Source organism: Pseudopipra pipra, chromosome 19 (assembly GCF_036250125.1).
Source record: "Pseudopipra pipra isolate bDixPip1 chromosome 19, bDixPip1.hap1, whole genome shotgun sequence".
Taxonomy (NCBI): domain Eukaryota; kingdom Metazoa; phylum Chordata; class Aves; order Passeriformes; family Pipridae; genus Pseudopipra; species Pseudopipra pipra.
Genome location: NC_087567.1, coordinates 180,605 through 207,634, shown reverse-complemented (window position 1 = coordinate 207,634; position 27,030 = coordinate 180,605). Strand labels below are relative to the sequence as shown.

At 42.0% G+C, this 27,030-nt stretch overlaps 1 protein-coding gene across 3 annotated transcripts in view; it reads right to left on the bottom strand.

Moving 5' to 3' along the window:
* Window positions 1–27,030, bottom strand: part of GLP2R (glucagon like peptide 2 receptor) — a 42,146-nt gene that overhangs the window by 10,472 nt on the left and 4,644 nt on the right. For 2 of the 3 annotated variants that reach the window (XM_064675555.1, XM_064675557.1), the window contains exons 1-7: window positions 23,108–24,401; window positions 20,308–20,412; window positions 18,750–18,871; window positions 11,287–11,393; window positions 10,537–10,693; window positions 9,069–9,228; window positions 1,127–1,187 (exon numbers count right to left, since the gene is read on the bottom strand). In XM_064675555.1, coding sequence (XP_064531625.1) covers window positions 1,127–1,187; window positions 9,069–9,228; window positions 10,537–10,693; window positions 11,287–11,393; window positions 18,750–18,871; window positions 20,308–20,412; window positions 23,108–23,450 — 1,055 coding nt within the window. In that variant the 5' untranslated portion in view covers window positions 23,451–24,401. Of the gene's footprint in view, window positions 1–1,126; window positions 1,188–9,068; window positions 9,229–10,536; window positions 10,694–11,286; window positions 11,394–18,749; window positions 18,872–20,307; window positions 20,413–23,107; window positions 24,402–27,030 lie in introns of those variants that run through there. The other variant, XM_064675556.1, reaches the window with a different exon arrangement.

The following is a 27,030-nucleotide window of genomic DNA, read 5'->3' as shown; positions in this document are numbered from 1 at the left end:
AGTACAAGTTTTTCAGGTGGTCCTCAGAAGAAACAGAGTAAAATTAGGAAGAGTCTCATCAACAACTCTAATTGTATTTATTCTGAAGATCTTTCCACATGAATGTTGAGAGCTGTTTCCCTGGACCACAAACTTCAGAACTATCTGGCAAACTCAATCTTCAAATCCACAAAATAACTGTATATGACACCAAACCTTCATAATGAAATTCATTCTACTTAAATTATCTATCGGAAACGATAAATGAGTAAACTAAGAATTGTGTAGTAAACAGGAATTGCTTCATGTCTTGCTAAAAAATATGCATGCTGTTTCCTTGAATCTATGTCCTTTTATCCTGCTCTAGCCTTCTAATTTGTCCTATGCACATGTTTTCTCTTACCTGAGGTTCTGTACTATCTTGGCTTGTCATTTACGATTTAGATAACATCTAACTCTATGAGCCTGTAATTATTATTTGGTTGCTGCTTATTACCTATATTGGCATTCAACATTAAATTCTCTAGAATCCATGAATAATAAAAAGAGAACAAGAGAAATCATATAAAACTCACAAAGTTTATGTGATGCTACTAACAGCATCACTGAAGACCAGAAGACTGGAAAAGTGATGCTTACTAGTGCACATTACTGTCACTAATTCCTCCACAAAATATGAACACATTCATTAGTATCAGCTTTCAGTGACTATAAGATTTTGCCATTAGCATTCATAATAATTGTTTTTTTACAAAATGACAGGGAATAGTTAGGAATTAAATGCAAAGTGTAGATGGTCTCCAAGGAGACCACTGGTTCCCTTTTCCTACTGAGAGGATGCTCTCCATAAAGATGGTGGTGCTGACAACTTGCTTCATGTAAGTGGATGAACACTGGATGTGATACCTTTCCTCTCAGGAACAGTGAAGGTTCTCGATTCATGCATAAGTGAATCTAAGAATTCCTAGAAGTAGTTTAATGTAAAAGTACTAAAAGGAACCTTAAAAATGTAACAAGTATCTATAGGTGCTGTATGTATTTTATAATCTAGTAATCAGTACTTGTGTCAAGTACTGTCAAGGACTTTCAGAAAAGTTAAGTAAAGAGAAAGACAGTGTGCTAAGGTTCTTTTTATTTAGTAACCTACCCAGTGTTCTCCAGTTTGGATCTGCTTATTCCCCAAGGGCCCACAAACAGGATCGGAACAACTGAAAGGAAAAGACATCGATTACAGCCAAGCTTGCAGAAGTGTGTGGTGCAGAGATATGTGCTTTTCAGTCTTCTATTTAGAAATGTACAAAAATCAACCTAATCCTGGCTTTCCCCAGGATTAAAATTAAAATATTAAAATATACAAAATTAAACTTCATTGTGTAATTGAATCTTTCATTTTCAGACTGACATATACATACGCACACAAACACACACTGCTGACCTTTTGAAATTTTCTTAATTTCTGACCCTGGGAATTCAAAGTAACTGGCACATGAGGCCTTGTAGACTACCTTAGGCAACAGTTGTTGAACCTTAAAAGAGTTTTCAGTGAAGGCATGAAACTCTGCCTAATCAAAAGAGCTGATAAAGGATTGTTGTCCTGGACCTCTTCAAGAGGATCTGTGGTCCCCCTTCCCCCATTGTTGCCCTCACGCCTTCCTGGAAGTCATAGGTTTCAGGCTGGGAAAAAAAACCAAACAAACCCTGAAATAGAGGATTAGTGCATTATTGCAATGGTCTACATATGTGCGGGCACAAGTCTCAATCAGAAGCAGAAGGCATGTGAGCTACAACAAGCAGGCGTTCCACTGCATTCTTAGCCCAATAACACATGGGAGAGTCTGTGGTGGATGTGGCAGAAATGAAAGGAGATGTGGGTTGCCGGGGCCAGAAGAGGGATTATTCAGTATTCTGGGACACTAGCTAAGGTCAGGGAGGAAGCTGGAGTGTGGCGATACAGGGAAAGGTCCAAAACCAAAATACTCTCTAAAAGAATAGATCTCTGAGCAGGTAAAAAGGGGGAAAGAGATGAAAGGGGTCTCACTTGGGTGGGAGATGGCATTGGTGCAACAAGCTGGTCTCAGAGAACAATCAGGGCATGGAGAACTTGCTAATGGAGCAATAGATCCGGGGGAGTATGACGTGGTCTCATGAGGAAAGGTGATACCCAGGATGATGAGGGGATGTTATCAAAGGCAGTTCCTGTACAGTAGCTGAGGAAATGTCTCACTCAGTGTGAGCGCAGTTCAGCCCTGCTGACGCATGTCTGTGAGACGCCAGATGGCCCATCTTAGTAGTGATGGTAACAAATATAAATAAGAGATTAAGCTAATTAGTGAGGAAAGCCTTTAGGAAATCAGTGAATATGATGCAGATATGAGTGCAATAGAGGATGACCAACAGGCATAATAGTAACAATAATAATCAGGAGGATCATTATTATTTATACTCTTACTCTAGTGAGAAAATTTCCTAACAAACTTGTCTATTGCAGTTTGAACAAGGAATAAAATTAATAGTCACCACTCATCTACAAGCTGGTGATCAAAGCAACAAAGTGATTTAGAGAGATACGGAAGTATGGTGAAACAACACTAAGCACTGTGAAAGACGGCGGTCTTGGTGCATCAGCAACCTGTGTGCTCATATGGCCATATTGGTAGAGCACAAGGGTCCTTTAAAGAAGAATCTGAAGGGGAGCAGAGAAATCAGGGCATGGGTGGTGAGAAGGACCCTCGAAAGTGTAGGGCACAACAGAGGACAAAACCTAGAGGCTTGGCAATGGGCAATGGAGTGTGGTGTTAGGCTTTGACAGGAACTTTCAATAGATGAGGAAGGATGGGAATTAGTGCGAAAGTGAAGGAAAGTATTTTATATCTGATAAGGAAGAAGCAAAAGAGCAAAAGAAGAGATGCCAAAAATGGGGTGGCATGTTCAAAACTACAAGCCTGAGAAATAGTTGTCGCAGCAGCATAATGGATGAATACAGGAAGGACAGAGAAAAAAAATGCTGTAGGAAATAAGACAAGTTCCAATGTGCCTATATATAGAGTTGCATAAAAGATTAGTAATATCCCACTTCACTGAAACATTGAAATAATTCAGTCTACAAAGGTACTTTTCTTCTTACTTTGGTTCTAGAGAGAATCTCAGTATTAGTGACCTGAATTTAACCTTGTTAGATAAAATTAAATCCCTCCTCTGTAGGATCCAAAACCCAGCTGTCAGCAGAAAGGAGCTTAGTGGGCCTATGCAGTAAACTTTGGGCAACAGAGGCTGAGAGAAATCCCTGCATCTGAAGGACTGGACCTTCCTCACGAGACCTGTTGATATACAATCATGTGGATTAACCTGGCTTCTGCAGCAGGATAAGGAAGGACTTTGAGATGAAGTTATCAAACCATGTTGAAACCCCTTTGTTTTCTTCTCCCCCATGTAATCCTGGTTAAGGAATCAATTGTGTAACTGTAGCAGAAACCTGTGTAATCCCCTAGTTACCATAGTCAGTCCCCTAATTATCATAAACCATCCTCCTCATTAACATATCCAACCCCCAAGACCCTTAAATTGCACTCACGTGTTCAATAAAGTATTCCAGTTTCTACCTCCATATCTGGGATCATCTTAGCTTTCTGGACCCTTGTACTCCTCCACAGGTCGACTAAACTAAAGATTTAAGCTCTTCCTGATTCTAAGAACACACAGGAACTCTGTGATCTGAAAACACCCCTCAGAGCACTTGATGAACACAGCAGAAATCATACTGGGGGAGCAGAGGAGACACAGAGGGTGGGAGACGGAACGAGGATGAAAAAATTAAAATTCTGCTTTAATCGTATGAAACTTGACTTCATAGTTAGATAATCAGAAAAGTTTGAGGGTTTTTTTAATATTAACTATTATTATGTGCCACTGCTAACATTGCTGGGTCCAAATACTTTTTTATTGGTGCCCAATAACAAGATTACACAATGCACAAAATTAAGTGTCCGTTCTGCTGACATCCTCAGAACAATACATACGATACTATCTCATGTGTGCTCAAAACCTGGTTCAAACACTCTAAGAGACATAAGTCAGGTACCTTTTAATCTGATCAGTAGTAGTAAACACATGCCATTTCTGTAAGAGACATCTAAATCTTCTGGGTTTTCTTTAACGGATCATTATTCTTTCAGGCAAGATAGTTAATTTAGAGCAAAACCATCTGGTATACTTTAAGAGGACTTTATGTTTCGCTGAGGTTTCACCCTGTGTGGTTATTTGGATGCTTGAAGTTCTGTTTCGAATCTTGCCTTAAGCACTGACATTTTTCTACAAGGGTTCTTTATTAATAAATGAATAGTCATATTAGAAGAGCATAAAAATGGTCTTATCTCAAATTTACTTAATTCTAGAAATTTCCGCAGTAGCTTGATTTAGATGCTATCCAATTTTCATTTTAAAATTCAAGGGATAAGGTAGACATCAAAGAGTAGTAAAATCACCTGTCTTCATTCCCTGTGATTTTTGCAAAGCAAGCTCAGTACAGCTTTTAGATAACTGAAACTAAATTACATGAATGACTGTCAAAGTGACAGAGAGACTGTCACAGCCTTGATAACAATAACCAAAAATTTCCTTCAAATATTTAAATGTTGTAACATTCCAACTTAATGATTAAAATTTCAATAATTTCAACTTCATCAATTTACATTTAAGTTTGAACACCTCTTTAAAATCAGACCTCAATTTATTAGATAATTTTAGCAAGAAGTACAGCACAGTAAATATGGAATAGTTTATTTACAATTGAAAAGTTATCCACCATCCTTTTAAAAATCACTTTTCCTTTTTTTCAAGTGTGCTGTACACTACAGTCCCACAGTCCTGGACACACAGTTTTACTTTTTTCAGCACAATTTAATAGACACAGATGTAGTGACAGTGATCATCATCATGGCCAGGCTTCGCGAACGAAGATTTGGGAAAGGGCTTTACCCACGTTTGAGACAAGCGTGCTGGTGGCTAAAAAGGCCAATACAAGACAGGCATGTCCGGTTGCAAAAGGCACAGCAGAAGGACTCCTTAGGTGGTAAATTCTGCAGGGCACGGTTCTTTCTGCTCTGTCTTTTCTCCTCAAGGGTGATCCTGTGTGTGTTCTCAAAGGAAGCAGCAGCGTTATAGATAGTGTGTCTCCAGACCTCCCGACTGGAGGCCAGAGTAGACCAGTTATGTTGATCAATATGGTCAAGGCTAAGATGTTGTTTCAAGGAGTTCTTGTATCTCCTCTTCGGGGCTCCTCTCATGCGGCAGCCAGTGGCAAGTTCACCATAAAGCAAGATCTTAGGGAGGCGGTGGTTGGTCCTTCATCCTGGAGATGTGCCCTGCCCAGCGCAGCTGTGTTCTCAGCAACATGGCCTCAATTCTTGTGACTGCTGCTTGTTCTAGAACAGATGTATTAGTCACATAATCTGACCAGTGGATGTTTAGGATTGTACGGAGGCAATGTTGATGGAAGCGTTCTAGGAGTCACAGGTGGTGGCGGTAGATGACCCAAGATTCAGATCCATATAAAAGAGTAGACAGCACTATGGCTCTGTAAACACTGATCTTTGTACTTTTCTTCAAGTGTTTATTTCGCCAAACTCTTTTATGAAGCTTTCTGAAGGCACTATATGCCTTTGATAACCTGTTGTCTATCTCCCCGTCAATCTTACCATCCAAGGAGATGAGGCTGCCTAGGTAATTAAACTGCTGGATTGATTTGAGCTCTGATTCACCAATGGTGATATGGGGATGATGGAAGACTTCCTGAGGTGCCGGTTGATAGAGAACTTCTGTCTTCTTTAAGCTGACTTCCAGCCCAAAGAGCTCAGCAGCCTCAGCAAAGCAGGATGCTAAACGCTGCAGAGCTGCTTCTGTGTGAGCGACGAGGGCGGCATCATCAGCATAAAGCAGCTCCTGGATGAGATGGTTTAAGGTCTTGGTGTGGGCCTTCAGTTGCCTTAGGTTGAAAAGGCTTCCATCAGTACGGTATCGAATGTAGATACCGTCCTGATCATCGAGGTCTGCAGTGGCCCTTTGGAGCGTCCTGCTGAAAAAGATTGTGAATAGGGTTGGTGCAAGAACGCAGCCTTGTTTCACACCATTGGTTATTAAAAGGGCTCAGAAAGTGCATTGCCATATCTGATTTGGCGGTGTTGATCCTCATGGAGTGAGATGATCATTTTAAGGAACTTGGGGGGACGTCCTAAACATTCCAAAATCTGCCATAGACCTTTCCTGCTCACAGTATCGAAAACCTTGGTGAGATCAACAAAGGTTACATAGAGACCTTTGTTTTGTTCCCTACACTTCACTGTTTGTTGTGTGATGGACTGAATTGCTGAGTCTTGGACTACACAGCTAGTACTGAAAAGAGTCTGAAAGCGTTCAGACCATCGATTCAGAATGGAGGTTTTATCTCTCAGAAGTGTTTGACCATCAGTGCTGAGTAGAGGACTTTGGGCTTGGTATGTAGGCCTGTATGCGGTTTCAGGCTTCATAGAATCCTCTGTGATCACCCATGTCTGCGCATAATTGTGTTTTTTCAGCTAGACTGATCCACCACTTGTTCTGGATGTCACAGAGTTTCTATTGGAGCTTGCTGCATGCAAGGCGAAAGGCTGTTTTTTTTACGTGCCACGATGGCAGTGCCACGATGGCAGTGCAAGGTGTGCTTGTGGGCGGTTCTCTTCTTCCTCAACAATTTCTGGATCTCTTGATTATTTTCATCAAACCAGTCCTTGTTCTTCTTGAGGGAGAACCCTAAGGTTTCTACAGAGGACTGCAGGATGCTGTTTTTAATATGGTGCCAAACTGTTTTAGGAGAGGTATCTGTAGAATCCATGGAATGGTTTTTGAGCCTAGTTTGAAGATTAGTCTGGAATTTGTTTCTCACTGTGGCCGATTGGCGATTGTTAACTTGGAGTCTCCTCCTTGGGATACTGCCCCTTTTAGGTTTGAATTTAAGATTGAGGTTAAGTTTGTAGTGCACCAGTCGATGGTCTGTTTGGCATTCTGCGCTGGGCATCACACGGGTGTGGTGGACATCGTGGACATCCCTCCGACGCACCAAGACATAACTGATGAGGTGCAAATGTTTGGATCTGGGATGCATCCAGGTTGTCTTCAGACTATTTTTCTGCTGAAAGATAGTGTTAGTGATGGTGAGCTGTTGCTCCGCACAGAATTCTAGCAGAAGTCGACCATTATCGTTGCAGCTTCCAACACCATGCTTGCCTAATATTCCTTTCCAGGCTTCAAAATTCTTTCCTACTCTGGTGTTGAAATCACCAAGGATAATGACCTTATCATCTGCAGGAACCTCCTGGGTAAGGCGGCGCAGGTCGCTGTAAAATTTATCTTTTTCAGCAGGGTCAGCTTGGAGAGTTGGGGCGTATATACTAAAGAGGACAACGTGTTGCTTGTTGTGTAGTGGAAGGTATAGGGAGATAATTTGGTCAGAACGTCCTGTTGGCAGATTTTCGAGTTTAGGAACAATAGAGTTTTTGATCATGAAGCCGACTCCTGAGAGATGCCTTTCGGTTCTGGGCTCACCTGACTGAAAGTGTGTGTAACCGGCACCATGTTCTCTGAGGCTGCCTTCCTCGTGAAGGCGAACTTTGCTGAAAGCAGCAATGTCGATGTTGAGACATGACAGTTCATGGACAACTAGGGCAGAGCGACGCTCAGGACATCCGCTATCCGCCGAATCGAGCATGGTTCTGATGTTCCAGCATGCTAGAGTTAATTTGAGTACACCTTTGGAGGCAGGTGTATGCCTTTGTTTTTTGATCTTTGTGTGACTGCATTTGTAGAAGATGTTGCTACAGGGCTTTGCAAATGCGGGTAAGGCCTTCGAGCCTGCGCAACAGATTTTTTAGGTGAGACGCAGCATGCGCTGGACTGAACTACCCTTTAATCCTAAGGTTCATCTGCCGGGGCCGAGTGAGCTTGAACGGTGGCAGCGAGGTCCTCAGGACATAGGTTTAATTAGAATGACCTTCTCTTAGATGGATGGCCTTACAGGGCTGAACGAGCTCCATCTGCCTGGGTTTAGAGTTGTCCTTCTCCTCTGTGTGCTCCGAAGCTCCCCCTCTCATGTCCCACGATGGCACTGTCCGCACCGGCGAAGCTCCCACTCTCTCGCTCCTTTCCGCACCCGGGGCCGGGCCGTGCACACACGCCTGGGGCCAGGCTGGGGCCGCGGCGCTGTGAAACACACACTCCGGGAGTGACAGTGAACCATCTTGTAAAATCATACACTGATAAAAGTTTTATAGTCAGAACTTCTTATGGCCAACCCTTCTACCCTACTTCTTAGCTCAGGCCCCCAGATTTGAATCAAAAGCTCTTGCAACAAACTTAGATACTGTTTAAGAGGACACTTTTAATCCTAATTTTAAACTTTCAAAGGCCAGCAAGTTGTACAGGTAGCTTTTAGATGATTATCTGTAATTGGGAAACCTTGATTTTCTCCTTTGTCCAGGCAAGATACAGAATTACACTCACTGAGTAAGCAAAAAAAAAAATAAAAAATTGTCAGACTACAGGACGTAGTATATACAAAATTGTTTAAATGCTAACATTACATTGTCTTTATTTCACGAAAAATAGCCTGAAATGTAAGACCTGACTCATGCAGTGTTTCAGATTGTCCTCTACCTTAAAGCACATTGTAGAACTTTCAGGTGAGGTGGGAAGGGGAACATTTAAAAGAAAATTGCTTATGTTTCGACATTTTTTGTTATGTAGGTGCTCTAATACAAAAGAAGGAAATGAAGTTGCTGGTGGTACCATAATATTCAGTGACGACAGAATATACAGTCAAATATAGTAAAATTTCTTCTTGTTCTGCCCACCAGGCTCCTGTTTTCTTATGAACCAATTTTGCTAAGTCCTCTATGTGCAGGTCCAGCTGAGCTGCCATGAATGTACCACTACTGGCATACTGTCATTTACAATTGCTGGTTTCAAAACTAACAGATTTTACTTTCTTCTTTACAAAATATCCTCCACTGACTCAACAGAGCATCACATAATCAAGTACTTAGAAACAGTTAAGGACTTACCCCATCCTATCACAATGTATGTCTGCAGCAGTCGTCTTTCAGAGAGTACCACAGTTATCAATAATGTGTGCAGATAAATTCCTTCTACTAATAGCCAAAAGTAGTTTGCCCCAACAAAGTAATGCATGAAAAACTGGGCAGTCCTGCAAATTATTACAATCTGTAGGAATGAGAGATCAGGAATCATTGTAAATATAGGTGTCATAATCCGCATATCAGAATTTTTACTGATGAACTATTAAAATAATAGTCACCATTAACATCTTGCAGTTAATTTTGCTTGTTGACATGGGCAAGCTTTATTCTTACAACATTCTACAAGTATAATTTATTCACAGTGGTCACAAATGAGGTGTTGTTATTCCATTTTCTAAACAAATGTAAGAAAATTAATACATTTTCCTAGTACAGAAAAGCCTTTATACTGTTTTTCCTCTCTCTTAGTGCTCTTTCATAGAAAATCACAGAATCACAGAATGGTTTGGGTTGGAAGGGACATTAAAAATCATCCAGTTCCACCCCTCAACCACTGACAGGGACACCTTCCACTAGCCCAGGTTGGTCCAAGCCCCATCCAACCTGGCCTTGGACACTTCCAGGGATGGGGCAGCCTCGGTTTCTCTGGGCAGCCTGTGCCAGGACCTCACCACCCTCACAGGGAAGAAATACACTGTGTGATACTGTCCTGGTTCCAGCCAGACAGGAGTAACTTTTGCAGCATCCAGGAGATGTACAGCAGGACCCCAGGGTTTTCGATCCCACCCCAGCCCTGCGCAGGGCAGTTGCATTTTTCCAGTTTGCTGGGTGAGCAGTCAGGTGGCATCAGTTCCACATGGTGAGTGATTGGTGTGAATCATTTGCCTACCTCTGTCATTGGTATTGTGGATATTGCTGTTCATTTTATTATCTCATTGCTTCTTCCAGTAAATTGCTCTTTTCTCAACCCACGATCTCTGTCTTTTGTGTCTCTAATTCTCCTCTCCTTCCCACCGCAGGGGGATGGGGGGAGTGAGCGAGTGGCACGTGGTGTTTCAGTGAACACCAAGTTGGGGAATACCATTCCTAAACCACTACAATTACTATTGTCGGAAAACCAAGATTTGTGTGCACTGCTTTATGCTATGCATAGGAGGAGTGAATAAATGTGGTGTTAAATGGGTGCCAAATAAATACTGAGATTTCTTCCTGAAAGTTGCAGGTGTGAGTTGTTTTACTTAGGTGTCTGTTTCTAAATATAGCACTCCATTAATATGTTCTTTCTATAAGAGCCTTCCTATAAAATCAATCTATTACAATTTGTCAAATCAGAATTTTATCTTGATTACACCAAATTTTATCAGCAAAATTTCAACATCCTAAGTTCAATCAACAAATACCTCAAAACCTGATGATGGCAAATTTCCAAAACTGTAACTGTTATGGCCACTAGCAGCACATATTTACTATTAGCTATGAAATAACTCATTACCTCTGGACTGAGGTATAGTATCCATCCAGTTTCATCATTTGGTCTCTTTGAGTAAATATTGTAGTATACAGTGTCTTTTATAAGAACTGCTGTGGCACGCAAGATAAAAGATGCAAATAAATTCATATGGATGTAGTTTCTTGTGCAGTGAAGTTTTCTGTGGGAGAAAAAATAATGTATGAATCCTCTGCAATATATTTAATTTGCAGAAATAAATTTTAAAAAATCAACAAAAAAAAGTAGCAAAACAGCTGTTGTATTCATATTGTTGTCATGAATGGGTTTTGGTTAGGAATTGCTTTTGTATTGCTTATTAGGAAAACAAGTTATTTACATAGAATCACAGAATAGTTTGGGTTGGAAGGGACCGTAATCCCCTTCACATTCCACCCCCTGCCATGGTCAGGTACACCTTCCACTAGAACAGGTTGCTCCAAGGCCTGTCCAACCTGGCCTTGAACACTTCCAGGGATGGGGAGACCAGTTTCTGTGGATGACCTGTGCCACGGCCTCACAGGAATTTCTTCCTAATATCTAGTCTAAATATACCCTCTTCATCTTAAAGCCTTTTCCTGTCACTCCATGCCCTTGTCCGAAGTCCCTTCCCAGCATTTTTTGTAACCCCTTTAGGTACTGGAAGGCTGGAATGTACCCGAGCATTGCAATCTAAGTCATACATTCAATTACATAAAAAGGAGAATGTGTGTACAGGAGTCTGTACTTCTAAAATGCATGTAAATTTGTACTAACCTGAGTAAAGAAAGTAAAATCAGAGCTAATACAAGTGAGATCAGAGAAAAGTAATATCCTATAGTGTATAACAGCTGTAATGTGGTAAGTAGTTTATGTTCTTCTTCCTAGAAACAAAGAAGAAAAATATGTTATGTAGGCAGGTGGGCAGATCACAAACACAGCTCAGAAACTTTCATGTTCACCTTCGAGTTGCAAGGAGCCAGGGTAGAGTTCTTGTGCCTGCCCTCTGCACTGCCTTGTGAAACCAGTGTATGACACAGACATTTGCAGCCAGCCTTAGTTTCTTTTTAAATTCAAAAGCACTCTCAGACTCTTTTCAAATTTCTCCTGCACAAACACCATTCATAGTCTGAATCACAGCTACTCATTGCCATGATTCCATGCACCAAATAGATCCTGGTGGGTTAACAGTTGCAGAGATCAACACACTCAACCTGCACACACAAGTACACTTACTCTGTGTGTGGCCTGGAGACACAGTTATAGATCAGTTGTGCTGTACAATTTTGAGAGTTAGCTCTGTCTATAGGTATTGAAATAGCCTGACTTCAGCCTTGAGTTCAAAGAAAAAAAAAATTATTAAATTGGAGCTGTATAGAATGTCTTCAAGTGACAAATAAGACCCCAGAGGAGGAAGGAAAGCAATTACATTTTCATAGATTATCATAGAACATCCTGAGCTGAAAGGTACCCACAAGGAGTCCAGGTTCAGCTCCTGGCCCTGCACCACAAATTTCCTTCCAATTTGCTTCATTTAACTTTTTTTTTGCTAGGTTTTTCCATTTTAGCTGCTTATGTCTACCTCTCAACTATTCATACTCCTTTTCTAGCTCAATGAAAGCTTCTCTGAAGAGGGAATGTGAGATATATGTGATTTTCATAATCCATATCTGGCCTGCAGAGATTTTCTTGGAACCTGTGTCTTTTCCTCAGTGAGTTTGCTGTTTTTCTTGTTTGCCTTCTCAGCACCAGGGATTTTAGCACTGTCTTTCTGCTAGTAGTTGTCCTTAATGATTTTATGCTTGCGAGCTGGGCCTGTCTCAAGGGTGAAAATGACCAGGCAGAGCAGTGTGGCTGCAGGAGATTCCCAGCCATTAGTCACTAAATAAACTGAAAGTTTATAAATTCATGTACTCACTATATAAAGAGCTTATGAAAAACTTAGTAGTGGTAGTTGTGGCAATGAACTTGCCATATGCTGTATGGAAAAAGTCCTGTCAGAGATGGACTGGTGAGGAAAACAGCTCTAACCCTATGGAAACAGAAGCTTTTACTGTAGTTTAAACATGTCTCAACATGTTTGTGTATTTTCTGCAGTGTCACTGCCTCCCTCTTCCCAACACCCCCCTGTGAAGCTATTGTCTCCCACCCAAGGTGTCCTGAGGTGTCTCATTGGTCCCCTGTTAACCCCTTCCTATTGGCTGTTGACCCCTTACCTGATGGTTTCTTTTGTGTGACCCTGAACTTGTGATTGGTCCCCTTTGACCCTCCTCAAAGCCTTATAAACCCAAACCCCACAATAAACTTCCTCTTTCGTCCGTCCCTCCCAGGTGGTCTGTGTGTGCTCCTTGCGGGGTCACCGTGCCACGTGCAGGGGTGGGGGGAAGGGCATTAACCTCGCAGGTAATGGGGCAAGCAGCATAAGGCCTGGAGGTCTCCCCCAGTATCCCCCTCAATCCGCCGTAATTGGTGCCCCGTGGTGAGGCCAAGATTGTTTGAACTCTTCTGTGAAGATTAGAGCAGTCCTAACGCACAGACTGGGGCGAAGTTTGTGTGCAACGACGGACCGGAGTCTAAGCGGCAAAAGTACTAGCGGGCAGCATCACCACAGGAGAGCAGCCTGTTTTGAGTACTTCAACCTTCCTGACGACATTCAGGTAAGGAGCAGACCCGGCATATTCCCTTATATAAAGAAACAAACAAACAAAAAAAAAAAAAAAAAAAAACCAAACAAAAATGGGAGCATCCCTCACTAAGACAGAAAAAGAGAACTATAAGCATTTGAAAAATTTATTAAGTTGTAATGGCAAATCGACTAACAAAAAATCCTTAAAAAGCCTTTCCAAAGTTATGGTTAAAACTGACTTTAAACTTCCTTTCTGTCTGACGACTAAAGACTGGGAACTACTAGGCAGACAGATTTGGATAGCTGCAAATTCCAACGATAAAGCAGCAATACATGCCAACATAGCTTGGACTCATATCGTAACAATTCTTGAAATGCAAGAAAAAGATTCTGAGCCCCAACGAGAAAGCAGCGCAGCTTCCCTCCGGGGTCTAAGAGAGGGTGGGAGATCGAAATCGCCGCGGGAAGCAGGGGAGGAGAGAAACAGGGATAACGAACGGCAGCCCTGGGCAGGCGTCCCCCCTCAGCCCCCCCCATCGCGGTCAGCACATGGCGGAGCCGCGCCCCCGGTCCTTGATACAGCAGGAGGCTTTGGAACTGGCCAGCCTCAGCCCCCTGCGCAGATGGGACCCGGAGCGGCAACCCCCATCCCGGGCATTAACATCGGGGCAGCCCCTGCCCCGTCCCGGGCCCCTCCACCGCGGCCGCCGGCGCAGCGGGGGGAGGAGAAGCCGCCCGCGGACAGCTCCAACGGGATCCCTCCTCGCCCCCCTCCCCCTCTCCCTCCGAGAGCAGGCGAAACCACCCCGCCGCTCCCAAGCCCCGACTTCCCTCAGCCACCACCCCTGACATGGAATAGTTGCCACAGACGCTGTTCGGGACAGATTTGTGCCGAGGAAAATCCAGCAGCCGTTTGTGTAGCCCCGGCCCCACTCTCTCCCGCCCAGCAGCTCTCAGCAGGCGATCACCAACTGCAGTTTCCCCAGGCGCCTCCACAGCCGCAGCCCCCGACAACTATCACCGCATGGTCAAACAAAGGAGGCGAGAAATTCCCAACTTTCGACCACGCCGGACCAGCAGCGAGATTTCCTGCCTTCCCTACGGATACCCAGCAGGACAGGATGACGTCATCGGGACCCCCTCCGTGCCCGGCCCCGGGGATGGGACAACCCCTGCCCTGCAGCTCCAGTTCTGCTCCGCTTCTTCCCACATCATGCTGCAACATGCAAAGAAACCCGCAGCTAACAGACAGTGTTTCCCCCACTTCTTACAGCGTGAATCCAGCGGTGATAGACTCAGCAACACCGAACTCACAATCCTTAAAAACATTTAACCAATTTTCTCCCAATAATCCATTTTCAAATATGTCAAATAATTTTAACAATTCTGTTTCTCCTTCTAACCCCTTTGTTTCTTCCACAGGAACCGACCAGACCAATGATTGTAATGATATAGATGATATTGATACACCTGTTAATGATGTAAATTTATTGCAGGCATATCCAGTGTTTTATAATCCAGGTTCAGCCCCAGTGTGGGACCCCTTATCCATACCCCTTCTCAAGGATGCAAAAAAAGCGGTAACAACTTATGGGTTGAACTCAGCCTATGCCATGGGAATTCTGTCATCTATATTCTCTAGTTTTATACTAACCCCAAATGATTTAAAAGATATCATGAGAGCTTTACTAACTAAGGTACAAGTATCATTGTTTTTAGATGAATGGCAAGCCTTAATTAGAAAATATGCTCATGAAACTAGCTCTACTACACGTAGACCTATAAAAACTACCATAAAAATGCTTTTTGGTGAAGGTCCTTATTCTGCAAATACAGATCAGGCCAAAATTCCAAAACAAGACTTAATTGCTACTAAAAATATGGCATTTTTGGCACTGCAATCAGTAGCTGAGGCTTCTGAAACAACTCCACCTTTCCATAATATAATTCAAAAGCCTGATGAATCTTTTATTGACTTTGCAGAACGGTTAAAAGGATCTATAGAAAAACAAATAAAGGTGAAAGAAGCACAAGATGCCCTGTTCTTGAAGCTAGCTATCTCCAATTCAAATGCACAGTGTCAACAAATACTTAAAAACCTTCGGGACCCTACCCCCATGGATATGGTAAAGGCTTGCAAAGATATTAGCCCTAATGACAAATTAGCAGATAGCCTGGTCCAAGCTCAGGCATCAATGTCAAGCCAATTAGTTGAAGCTAATACACAATTGGGCAATCAGATTGCTGAGGCAACTCAGCAGATGGCAGAAAAAATGGCCCAGGTTTTAGCAGCAGCCCTAGACCCCTCCACAATAATATGCCATAATTGCAAACGTGCAGGTCATATAAAAGCTAACTGCCCACAAGTTCAGAGCCCCAATTCTCCGAAAACCATTCGTCCAGGCCTTTGCCCCAGGTGTAAAAAAGGGGTACATTGGGCTGTACAATGTCGATCTCTATTTGACAAACACGGAAACCCACTATCACCCAGGCCTTCTCGCACTCTCCACAGGGACAAAGGATAGTAGAGAGAACTCACAAATCCTTAAAAGATATGTTGAAAAAACAAGAAAAAACAACTGTAGGTCTCTCTCCATCAGAATGTTTAAACAAGGCATTGTATGTCCTCAATTTTTTAAATAGGCTGCATGAGGATGTTTCACCTGTTGGACATCATTTTGGAGCTGGAAAATTAAAAACGGGGGAAGCTAAGGTAAAATACAAAGATATCCTGACAGGAGAATGGCTTGGTCCTGTCCCTCTAATTGTTTGGGGGAGAGGACATGCTTGTGTCTCCACAGGAGCAGGTCCAAAATGGATACCGTCCAGACTAGTAAGAATCCACCAAGAAGTTTCCCTCCCAGCTCAACCAGCAGCAGATCCAGCACCAACGGATTCAGCACCAGCTACAGGAAGCGATCCCTCATCAGCATCATCTTCGGGATAATCCTGTTTTTTGCGTGCAGCATAACACCAGCAAATCAGAAAGACTTAATGTCAGGAGCCCTTGCCACACCTCCTCCAACAATTCCTAATTGGGTAATGCTTTCTGGCCAAAATGTTTGGCTAAACCTGGCACAATCACTAAATACTGACTCTATCTGTCTCTCTACCTTAGATCCCTCTCACCCTTTTAAGACCTGTCTGGTAGGAATCCCCTGGACACCCAGCGAATGGGGTAATTTTAGAAATCAGTATATCCCCTGGTGTGATGACCACGATCAGTTCAAGAATCCATTCTTGGACTGTCTCACAAGACCAGCAAAAACTTCACATGACAGACAAACATTTAGCTATCAGTGGCAGAGACCTGAGGAATTAGAAATCTTAGGGAGTATTGTTTCTCCTCTCTGTTTTTACTTCATTCACAACAAATATGTTGCCCCTCCTGAATTAATTAATGTCACCTCTTATGGACCTTATTCCAATTTCAGTTTCTGGTGCAAGGAAGAGGTTCCGTACCAGATACATGCTACCCCTGATTCGGTTATTCTTCCAAAAGGAGTCTTTTTAATTTGTGGACTTAGAGTCTGGAATATGATTCCCAGATTAGCTGCTGGAGGCCCCTGCACATTTGGAAAATTAACACTGTACAATCCAGCTACCCTTATGAAATCTTTACCTGTAAGGCCTCCCAAAAATCGTGCAAAAAGAAACAGTAACCTCCAAAGCACCTCACCCTTCTCACATCATAGAGTGCGCAGGCAATTCCAAGGTTTGCACCCACCTCTTAATTTCTATCCATCACAATCAAAACCCCTTTCTCCACCTAAAGCAGTGCAGGTCCCTGTAGCTGCAGCACCCCCACATCCAGCTGAAGAACATCCTTTAGCAAAATTACAGTCCTTGAGTGAATTCACAGCAGAATGCAACTCCAAAATGCATTTTTGGTCAGACACCGCAAACATTATAAGTGGTATACTTCCAATTGTCAGCTCCACAAAAGCCTTAACTCTCCTTACCAGAATGGGATGTTGGCTAGCAAAAGAAGCTAATGCCACAAGTGCTGCCCTTGATGATCTCTTACAAGATACCCAAACCAATAAGAAAGCTTTGTTACAAAATCATGCTGCAATAGATTTTCTCCTTCTAGTAAATGGCCATGGGTGTCAGGAGTTTGAAGGCCTCTGCTGCCTCAACTTCTCTGATCACTCCCAATCTATCCACTCCCAGATTAATCAGCTTAAATCCTTAGTTCATGAAATCAAGCAAGCTGATCCTCTGACCTTTGATGATTTTTTCAGCTGGCTGCCCTTCAAAGGCCTCTCTTCCACTATTAAGAAAATTATTGTAGTTATTGTACTAGGACTTTCTGTAGTGTTTCTCTTTATGTGTGTCTTTCCCTGCTTCCTCAGTTGTGCCAAAACTTCTCAATCATTAAAAGCATATCCAGCTTTAAAAGACAAAAAAGGAGGAGATGTGGCAATGAACTTGCCATATGCTGTATGGAAAAAGTCCTGTCAGAGATGGACTGGTGAGGAAAACAGCTCTAACCCTATGGAAACAGAAGCTTTTACTGTAGTTTAAACATGTCTCAACATGTTTGTGTATTTTCTGCAGTGTCACTGCCTCCCTCTTCCCAACACCCCCCTGTGAAGCTATTGTCTCCCACCCAAGGTGTCCTGAGGTGTCCCATTGGTCCCCTGTTAACCCCTTCCTATTGGCTGTTGACCCCTTACCTGATGGTTTCTTTTGTGTGACCCTGAACTTGTGATTGGTCCCCTTTGACCCTCCTAAAAGCCTTATAAACCCAAACCCCACAATAAACTTCCTCTTTCGTCCGTCCCTCCCAGGTGGTCTGTGTGTGCTCCTTGCGGGGTCACTGGGCCACGTGCAGGGGTGGGGGGAAGGGCATTAACCTCGCAGGTAATGGAGAAAGCAGCATAAGGCCTGGAGGTCTCCCCCAATATCCCCAATCCGCCGTAGGTAGTGCCTGGAGATACTGAACTAATAGTGTTTCATTACTAATCAATAAAGAAATGTTACTCGATAAAGTAATAAACAGCACTCATCCAATAAAGTAAAAAATAACAGTGCTCACCTAAAAGACTAATTTTTACATCAGCTAAGCTGAATTCCATGGCAAAAGAAGTTTCCCCTCTGTTGACGAAGTCCAGCTCTTGGGCTGATGCAATACGGAAAATACAGGATGGAAGGCATCAGCACTAGAGAGAATCCTCCAGTCTCTGACCAGCTAAACTTGAAATGACCAATTAATGGCTCATTAAGTGCTAAAAGGCTTATTAAATGTTGAAGGGCTCAGGAGGGAAGTTTTCTGAACTTGATAGACTACTATGATTTGTGGAGATGCTGGGATGTTTGCATTTCAGTTATTTGCTTGACAGGTTGCAGTCTTTTTCTATTTTATTAGGGAAAAACAGCATATGTGAACACTAGACTCTGAACAGAAAATAATTTGTGGCATCTAAAGCAGGAATCCCCTTCCTTAATATTTCCTCTTCTACTGCTTCTAAATAAAATAACAGCTTTCCATTTGGTAATTTAAATGAAATTTGAACATTCATTGCAGGTATTCAGTGGAAATGTTTTGTCAGTTACTCAAGAAGGGATTAAGAAGATTAAAGTATTCAACCATAATATTAAACATACTTACTTTTTTTTTGAAATGATTTTGCTCAGAACATTCTGAACTATCCCGCCAAATGTCTGTGGAATTTTCCTTTGTTTGCCAAATCCCTTCATCCAAGCAGACTCTGTATACATGTCCTATGCTTCCTGAAAGTAAACAGAGGTTTAGTCAGAAAGATCAAAATAAAGATTTCATTTTTCATACACGTTGGAAAGATTTCTTCCTTGTACCACCACAATAGATGCCACACCACCCCCACTCAAAAAAGCAATAAACCCCACTTTTCTTTTGTATTGGACAATATATTTTCCATATTTACATAGGACAAAGTAGGAATGTAATCTAGTAGAAATAAATTCCCAGAATGTACCTGATTTTTACAAACAACTCCACACAGTTACCACATCCAAAAAAAAAAAAAAAAAAGCCTAAATCTCACTTTATTCTTTTTCCTCATTAAGCTCCTAAGCTCCATCAAATATGGGTAATTCATTGCCCAGGTTGTGCAGTCAAAACTGTAGGAGAATTTGATTAGGGAATAATCTTTCCCTGTAACACCTGTGTTGCAGGCTGATGTTTCAGTTCTGTGCTATGGGGCCCCTTCAGCACCTGGAGTGAACTGGTGAATCTTTCTTGGCTTTCACTGTATTGTCCTAGTTTTTGTGGAAATTCAGACAGAAAAAGAGAAAAAAGAGTCTCTGTTATATGGAGGGAAGATGTTTTCGTGTTTATTGTGAAGAGCTGGATCTGTTCTAAATTGTTGGCAGAAGCGGTTGTTGGAAGATTAGCTTGGTCTCTTTCTGCTTATCAGCATAAAAAAGAACAAATGATATTAAAGAACAAACTATGTGTGGTGTGAGCTCGAGAAAGCTGAGATAAGCAGCCTATAGTAGTCTCCCAAGTGTTAAAAAACTCAGGCAGAATTGGTCCCTCCAAGTGGTATTAGAAATGCAGCTAAAAAAGGCTGTGTAGCAGGATTCACAAATACTGGTCTGTGGTGGTAGGAATAGCCTTTCATTTCTTTAGGAGAAATGTAATGTTGTTTGCTCTTCAACAATTTTGCTTCTGAAGATGTTTTTATTTTTCTCTTCTTAAGAGCTTCCTTGCTCCACTCCTGCCAGGAAAACGCTACTTGGAAGGCTTGTTTGTTCACCACACCACTTGCTGTTGGTGTGCTATATCCTACTGGAGGGCTGACTGCTTGGTCTGCTGCTTGGTTTGGCCCTTACAGTTTTCTGGGAGAGAACTTCATGTCTGGGGGTCAGTGGGGACCCCAGAAGTTGAACTTCAGAAGCTGAGCCCCTGATCTGTTACTATCAATAAAGTCCTGACAATATCTTTATGTGACCTTGCAAATGTTGCTTTAGAGCAGACAATATGGAGATGTGGCAAGCACAAATGGAAAAAAACAGCAAATAAACATCAACAATGATTTTGTGCCTCAATTCAGAAAAGGGGTAGAAAGAGCCAAGAGAGCACTCAGACACTTCAGAGGACACTGGGACAAGGTAGACAAGCATCACCTGTCCTTTAGCTGGATTCCCAGCACAAACTTGAAGACAAGTTACCACTTTCACATTACCATTTTCCAACCATGGCAAATATGAAGGACAAGGAACAGAGACATTTCCTGGGGGTGAGTAAGGCCAGCAAACAAACTGATCAAATGTCCCATTGCAATGTATTCCTGGGGAGAGAAGCAAATAAAAGTTTTACAAAAAGCTGTCCAGACAATGGACAAACCAGTGTGCAGTTTCAGGTAACCTGCAAGCTACTCCAGAGTAACAAGATGTAGTAGATAAACATTGTGCATTCACTGTGCAGTGCTCCATGCACAGGGCAGAAACAGCTGCTGCCTTTCTTCCTTGGATCCACACAACAGCTGCAGGTTTTACACACTTTACTAGGAGATAAGGGTATTGCTCTTCACAGATACTGAGGTCAGACCTCACTCTGGTCTGTAACTTCCTCAAAAGGGGCAGTGGAGGGGCAGGCACTGATCTCTGTGACCAGTGACAGCACATGAGGGAATGGCTGGAGCTGTGTTAGGGCAGGGTCAGGTGGGATCTCAGCAAAAGGTTCTTCCCCCAGAGGGTGGTGGGGCACTGACCAGGCTCCCCAGGGCAGTGGGCACAGCACCAAGGCTGCCAGAGCTCAAGGAGCATTTGGACAACGCTCTCAGGGAGATCGTGGGATTGTTGGGGTCTCATGGGCAGGGCCAGGGGTTGGATGGGATGATCCTTGTGGGTCCCTTCCAACTCAGGAAGTTCTATGTGTCTGTGATCCTGAGGCCTCTGTGATCCAAATATAACAGTCAGATTCCGGGCATGCTATCACTCATTGGTTTTGGTACATGCAGCAGACTGGTAAATGGAAGATATTTCACCTCTCCCGAACCCTGTGACAACTGTTCTTAGCTCAGACCTCTGCCAGCTTCTCACAGTGACTTCTCTTAGTCTTTGGGCAATATCTCCTATTACAAGAGATATTACCAGAGGTGGTATCGCTGGTAATATCTCAGACTAACTCAGTTTTAAGATTCATAGGTATCATATCACTCCCAGGACTTAAGGTAAAGATAAAACATTTGATAACACAGAATTGAAATGGTGCAATCAGGTGACGGTAACAAAAAATAATATGCATTAATGGCTTCCCTAGTGTCTTTCTTTTTGGGATACACCAAAGTTCTTCTCACTTAGCAAAAATATATCATGTGCTGTCTCACTAGCATCTTTTGTGGGGTGCTTCTGTTCAAATACAGAGCACAGTATGTGCATTCTTACAAATTCCATTCTATCTTTGAGGCTCAACATCTGTGGCACCATCTGTGTTATGACCTGTGTAGCTGTTAACATTTACAGTTGCATTTTTATTATTCCTTTCCCCAATTTCTGATCAAGGTTTGTTCAAGTGTAGATTGGGTAGGCTGCCAGAAAAATACCTCTTTTTTTTTTTTTTTCTTTTTGATTTCATGAAAACTGGAGTTCTGAGTCCCCATAGTTCTCTTCATCACCTACTACAGACTACTTCCCTCTAATATCTTGCCAGGGTCATCTGGCTTAGTTCTAATTGCCACCAAAGACACCATTCTCTGCCTTCACAGGAGAACATACTCTTCTTTTGCATCATGCTGAGGGTTTCTGCACCCTAAGGTTACCACTGGTCATTGATCTCTAGCTGCTCACTAGTCTTTCTCTTTCCTGTCAGCGTTAGTTGTAAACCATACTGCACGTGTACTGGTTGAGCTGATCTGTGCTTTGCTTCCCTTGCTTTTCAGAAAAACACTTGTCCTCTCTGCAGTCCTCACCACTTTCTTGCCTCTTTGACTGTAGTCACATAGCATGTAACTTATGCAAGCTTCTTTCTCTGACCTTTCTGTGTTTTCTGTCCTATTTTCCGCAGATGACTCTGACTTCTGACACATCCACCTCACCTCCTCGTTTGGAGTCCCCATCAAATTTGGTGAGGGTGCTTTCAATACCTGCCTATAGCCAGATTCACTTTTAATCTTTCCTTGGTGAACTGCAATCACCTCTCTCCCAGCTGCTTCTTGGATTTCTCCAACTACTGTAACCAAACCCTTGCTATCTTTTCTTTAAGACAAAACACCTAGCTGAGCCGAGTTTATACTCTACTGAGCATAGTTTACACATGAGCAGAGCGAAATAATGACAGATTATAAAATCCTCTTTTGCCGAACAGCATAAAACTTCGAGCACCTAACCAAAGTTGGGAGGTGTGGACTCAGGACAAGACACTGTCCTCTGAAGCTATACTGCTCTTTATCCAAGAATCCAAGAGCCATAGACACAAGAGAATAAACAAGGGACATAAAGCTAGTGTTTGTGTCAAGCGAACATGGGGAAACCTGGTTCTGTATCTCAGCTTATTATCCTAATGGCTGTGTCCCAAAATGCACAAGCAGTCCTGTGAGAAGGCAGCAGCTCCTCAGCTGCCTTGACCAGGCAGAAAACAGACTCTGTCCTCTGTCATGTCCCAAGTGTTTTGAGTCCTTTTTTGCCATGGCTCAGGTTTCAAAGTACAGAAATGGGAGACATATTCTTTTTCCTGGGTGCTCTGTTCTCCTGTGGTTAGCATAATCTCCAGGAATCAGGTTTGACTTCCTTCAGGCTGAAACAGGAAGTGAAAACTGGTCTTACCAGGTTCTTAAAAAAATGGCTAGCAGATACCTCTGGACCAGGCACTCAATGACACACCACAGTGGCATCATCTGTTCAGTGTTTCCTTTCTTTATATGACCTGGTTTTATGTGTAGGAACCTAATATGTTTCAGGAATAAGAGAGCCATTAATTTCATGATTTGCATATTCATTTATGTTACTTAACATGATTCTTTATTGTGCTATTTAATTCCTTACCAGTATCTATAGTTGATTCCTGTAGCATTTTCAAGCATTCCTGTTTATATTTATTCCATTCAGTAGTGGTTTTTTCCAGCAGAGATCCTTTGGCCTGGGAGTGAAAATACTGTACATGAGGAAAATCAGTTAGAATCTTGTGGTCTTTAATGGCAGGATTCTTTCCATTATAAGAAATGTCAAAGAAGAGGAAAGAAGAGGACAGAGAGGACAATGGAGGGTAGATAAAAAGGGAGATAAAGACAGACATTCCTTCTCTGGAAATTATAGAATCGCAGAAACACAAAAGCTTGGGGTTAGAAGGGAGATTAAAGTTGATCATGTAGTTCCAGCCCCCCATCATGGGCAGGGGCACCTTCCACCAGCCCAGATTGCTCCAAGCCCCGTCCAACCTGGCCTTGAACCCTTCCAGGGATGGGGCAGCCACAGCTTCTCTGGGCAACCTGTGCCAAGGCCTCACCACACTATTATTGAAATTTCTTCATTTGCTGTCTCTGCCCAAACAAGTAATGTATTGCCATAGTGCTATATTACCACAATTTTTTTTTCAACTTCTGTGAAGTCCCTTTTAGAAGATCTACATAGACATTTTATTGCCAGGAATTGTGAGGGTGCACTAAAAATATTGTCATTTCATTCCTCTACTGTAGAAAATGCGTGCTGATCTTCACTAACCTTACAGTCTTTCTAGTCTTTTTATAGTTAACTTATGCCAAGGTCAGCCATGGATTTATGTTTCTGCTAGTTTAATGTAGGAATCTGACTGACGATAATTTTGAGGGCTGTTCATTTTTACAGTTTTTTTAAAGATAATCAAGCACACCTGGTTGAGTAGTACAGCAAAAAAAAAAAAGAAAAAAGAAAAAAAAAAGAATATAAGAGCAATGAATAAGCTTTGTTATTTAACTACTACCACCTTTCCTCTGGTGTGTTCTGTACTCCTGTCCAGCATTTCAAAGACCACTTATTTAACTAGCAGCTGCACAATTCACAATTGTGCCCTAGACATATTCCTTTTCCTCTTTTTTTTTTTTTTTTTTTTTTTTTTAAGAAACACTTCGGTAAATCTTAGTTTTACTCTCTCATCTGCACCGTGCTGCCCTTTTTTGCCTGGACAGGACAATAATTTGCTTTCCTCTTGTGTCCATAGGTGCGAAGAGTCTTTGCCCTCAAGATTACCCATGTAATAAAATGGAGAATTGTTTTTCCCCTTTTCAAAATTTTCTCCATATAAAACATCTCACACAAATGGATTTTCTTATGTTCTGAACGTTTATAAGTACATTTATTTTCCTTTTTTTTATTTGTTTTTTTTTTCCTTTTTAGGATGAGGTGTTTTTGCGTGATTGGGGGGCTTTGCTGGGGTTGGGGGTTGGGTTTTTTTTGTTTTAGATATTTTCAATATCTAATGTTTTATCTAATACCTTATATCAATATATGATGTCTAGAATTACTATGTAATATCTAAGTTTTAGATATTTTCAAAGCTGGTTTTTTCTACACCTTCTGGTCCGATCTTCCTCTTCCAGAGGAGATCAAGAATTTTTAAATTCTGAAAAGCTACATTTCTGAAGACAGTTTAATCTGGAATATGATATGTTGATGTCATCTGTTTAGAAAGAATAGAAATAAAAGCACCTCAAGAAAAATCTCCCTTTTAGTAGTGAAGCTTTGAAGACAGTCTTAACTTCGGATTTAGTCAGTCTAATGATAGCAGACTCTACTGAGTCCCTTCTAGAAAGCCACCATCCTGTGATTACAAGAGCAGTCTCCACTGCTTGGCTGCTCCTATGCTGGCAGGCTCCTGGCTCCAGGCTGTCATGGTTTAGGAATGGTATTCTCCAGTTTAGTACTCCCAATAAAACCATGAGCTACTTCCCCTCTCCTCTAACTGGAGGCACAAAGGCAAAGATCACAAGTTGAGATAAGAACAATTTACTGGAAACAGCAATGAGATAAGAAAGAGAACAGCAACACCATCAGTACTAAGGATAGAGGGTACAAGAAAAGAAATTACTCACATGGAAATCAACCCCTGAAAACAGACAGTACCAAACCAGTCCTTCCTCCACATTTGCTTGACTGGAAGTAACCCCTTCCCCCTGGAAGTAACCCCTTCCCCCTCCCCCAGCAATGATGTGAGGTGTCATGGAATAATCTCTGGGTCCCTACCTGGAACCAGAAAACTTGCTCTGGCTCTTTCTCTTTGTCTGCTCACCCTGTGCTGTGCTCTGGAATCTTCCGTGCCCAAACATGTTTATCTGCTCCTAAAAGCAAGAACAATCCACCCTCAACCCACAAGGTCATACTGGGCCTATCACCCACTCTTTTCTTTTCTGGGTGAAGATGGGCTGAGACCACAAGTAAAGCAAAAAAGGACATTGATGTCTGAACAGGCACTTGCTTTGACAGACAAATTCTGGCATGTTGCATGGGAGAGAGTTGCAGCATTTATAAGATGTGGATAGCTCTGTGGCCACAGATGACAGGGCTTGAGGGGATTGTCAGTGCTGATTGATAAAGGGACTGAGAGTAGAGTCTTAGGAGCCCTGCTTGGATGTGCTGGCTTGAGTTACCCCCTTAGCACTGGGAAGCCTGTAGGCAGAAAGGAAAGAGACCTAGACATTAGCATGAAAAGGTGAAGTCAGGGATGTAAATCAACAGTTGCTAGCAGAGAGGAAAAAAATTTAATTTATCTCCAATGATAAAATTAGTTCTGATATCAAATCTACTATACTAAAAAAAAAAAAAATATTAAATTCCCAGCTATAGACAAATTTTAGTAATGATTTTATATACAGTGATTGAAGTGTTTAGGATGGTGTCGACGTCTGTGGCATATACCTTTAGCAATGTAAGGGTTGCAGTTTTCCCAAGGAGACTCTCATACTTTAACATATATGGATGTTCATATTTTCTGGCACATCTTTATCATACAACACTGACTGCAGAGGCCTTTAAGAGGGCCATAGCTGATAATTACTGTTTAGAAAAGCAATGGCTAAAAATAGAAGAATTAAATGCAAAATTAATAATTTTGGTAATTTAGGCTGATGAAGAAATGCCCAATTAGGATCCAAGCATCAGAGAAAGGATAATGCTAGATGCTGCTTACAGTCCAATATTAGCACAATGACTTGATCATTTTTTATCCAGGGAAAAGAACATCAGCCTAAGAAGTCTTTGTGCAATGAGCACCCTGGTCTCCTGAAACCAGGGCTTTGAGAGGCCAGAGGCAGGCCAGCAGTCAAAAAACACTGTCACTGTAAGTTACCGAAAATGAAAATTGAAATGAAAATTTAAAATGTTACCAATTGTAATCAGTAAATTTTGGTGACCAAACCAAATGTAAGTTTTCTAAAACAATCCTTCTACCAAAAGAATGCTTTTCTGTTCTCCAGGAAAAGTCAATTTCCTTTTGTCAGGACTAGACCCTTTTTTTTGAAACTGCCTTTCCCACATGCATTGTTGTCCTGAACTTGTCTGAGCTTTGTGATGTGCTAAGGGCTGAGATTTATAACCAGAAAACAATGTATGGCTGTGAACTTCACCTGTATTTGTTCCTTTGAACCTATGGAGTGGGTTTTTTTTAAGAAAGAAAAGAAAACCATATTTATTTACTTTCAAAACAAGAACAGTGGAGACTGTGAGCTAGGTCTTCCTTAGGATCGCTATTTCATGCGTATTTTTACTGTGTAAAATGTTACCCACTCAATGCTCTGCTTTTAGTCTCTCAGCTAATTTCCAGACATTCTACCTTAAGTTACAGGAAGGCTATAATTATTCTTCCTCTGATGGGCTTGTAAGATAAGGAGAGAATATTTACAACAGCCATGAGAAAGGAATGCATGTTCCCAAAATAAAAAGCATCTTGACATTTCCCTCATGCAGGCCTCAAAATGCTGGGAACCATGGGAGATTTT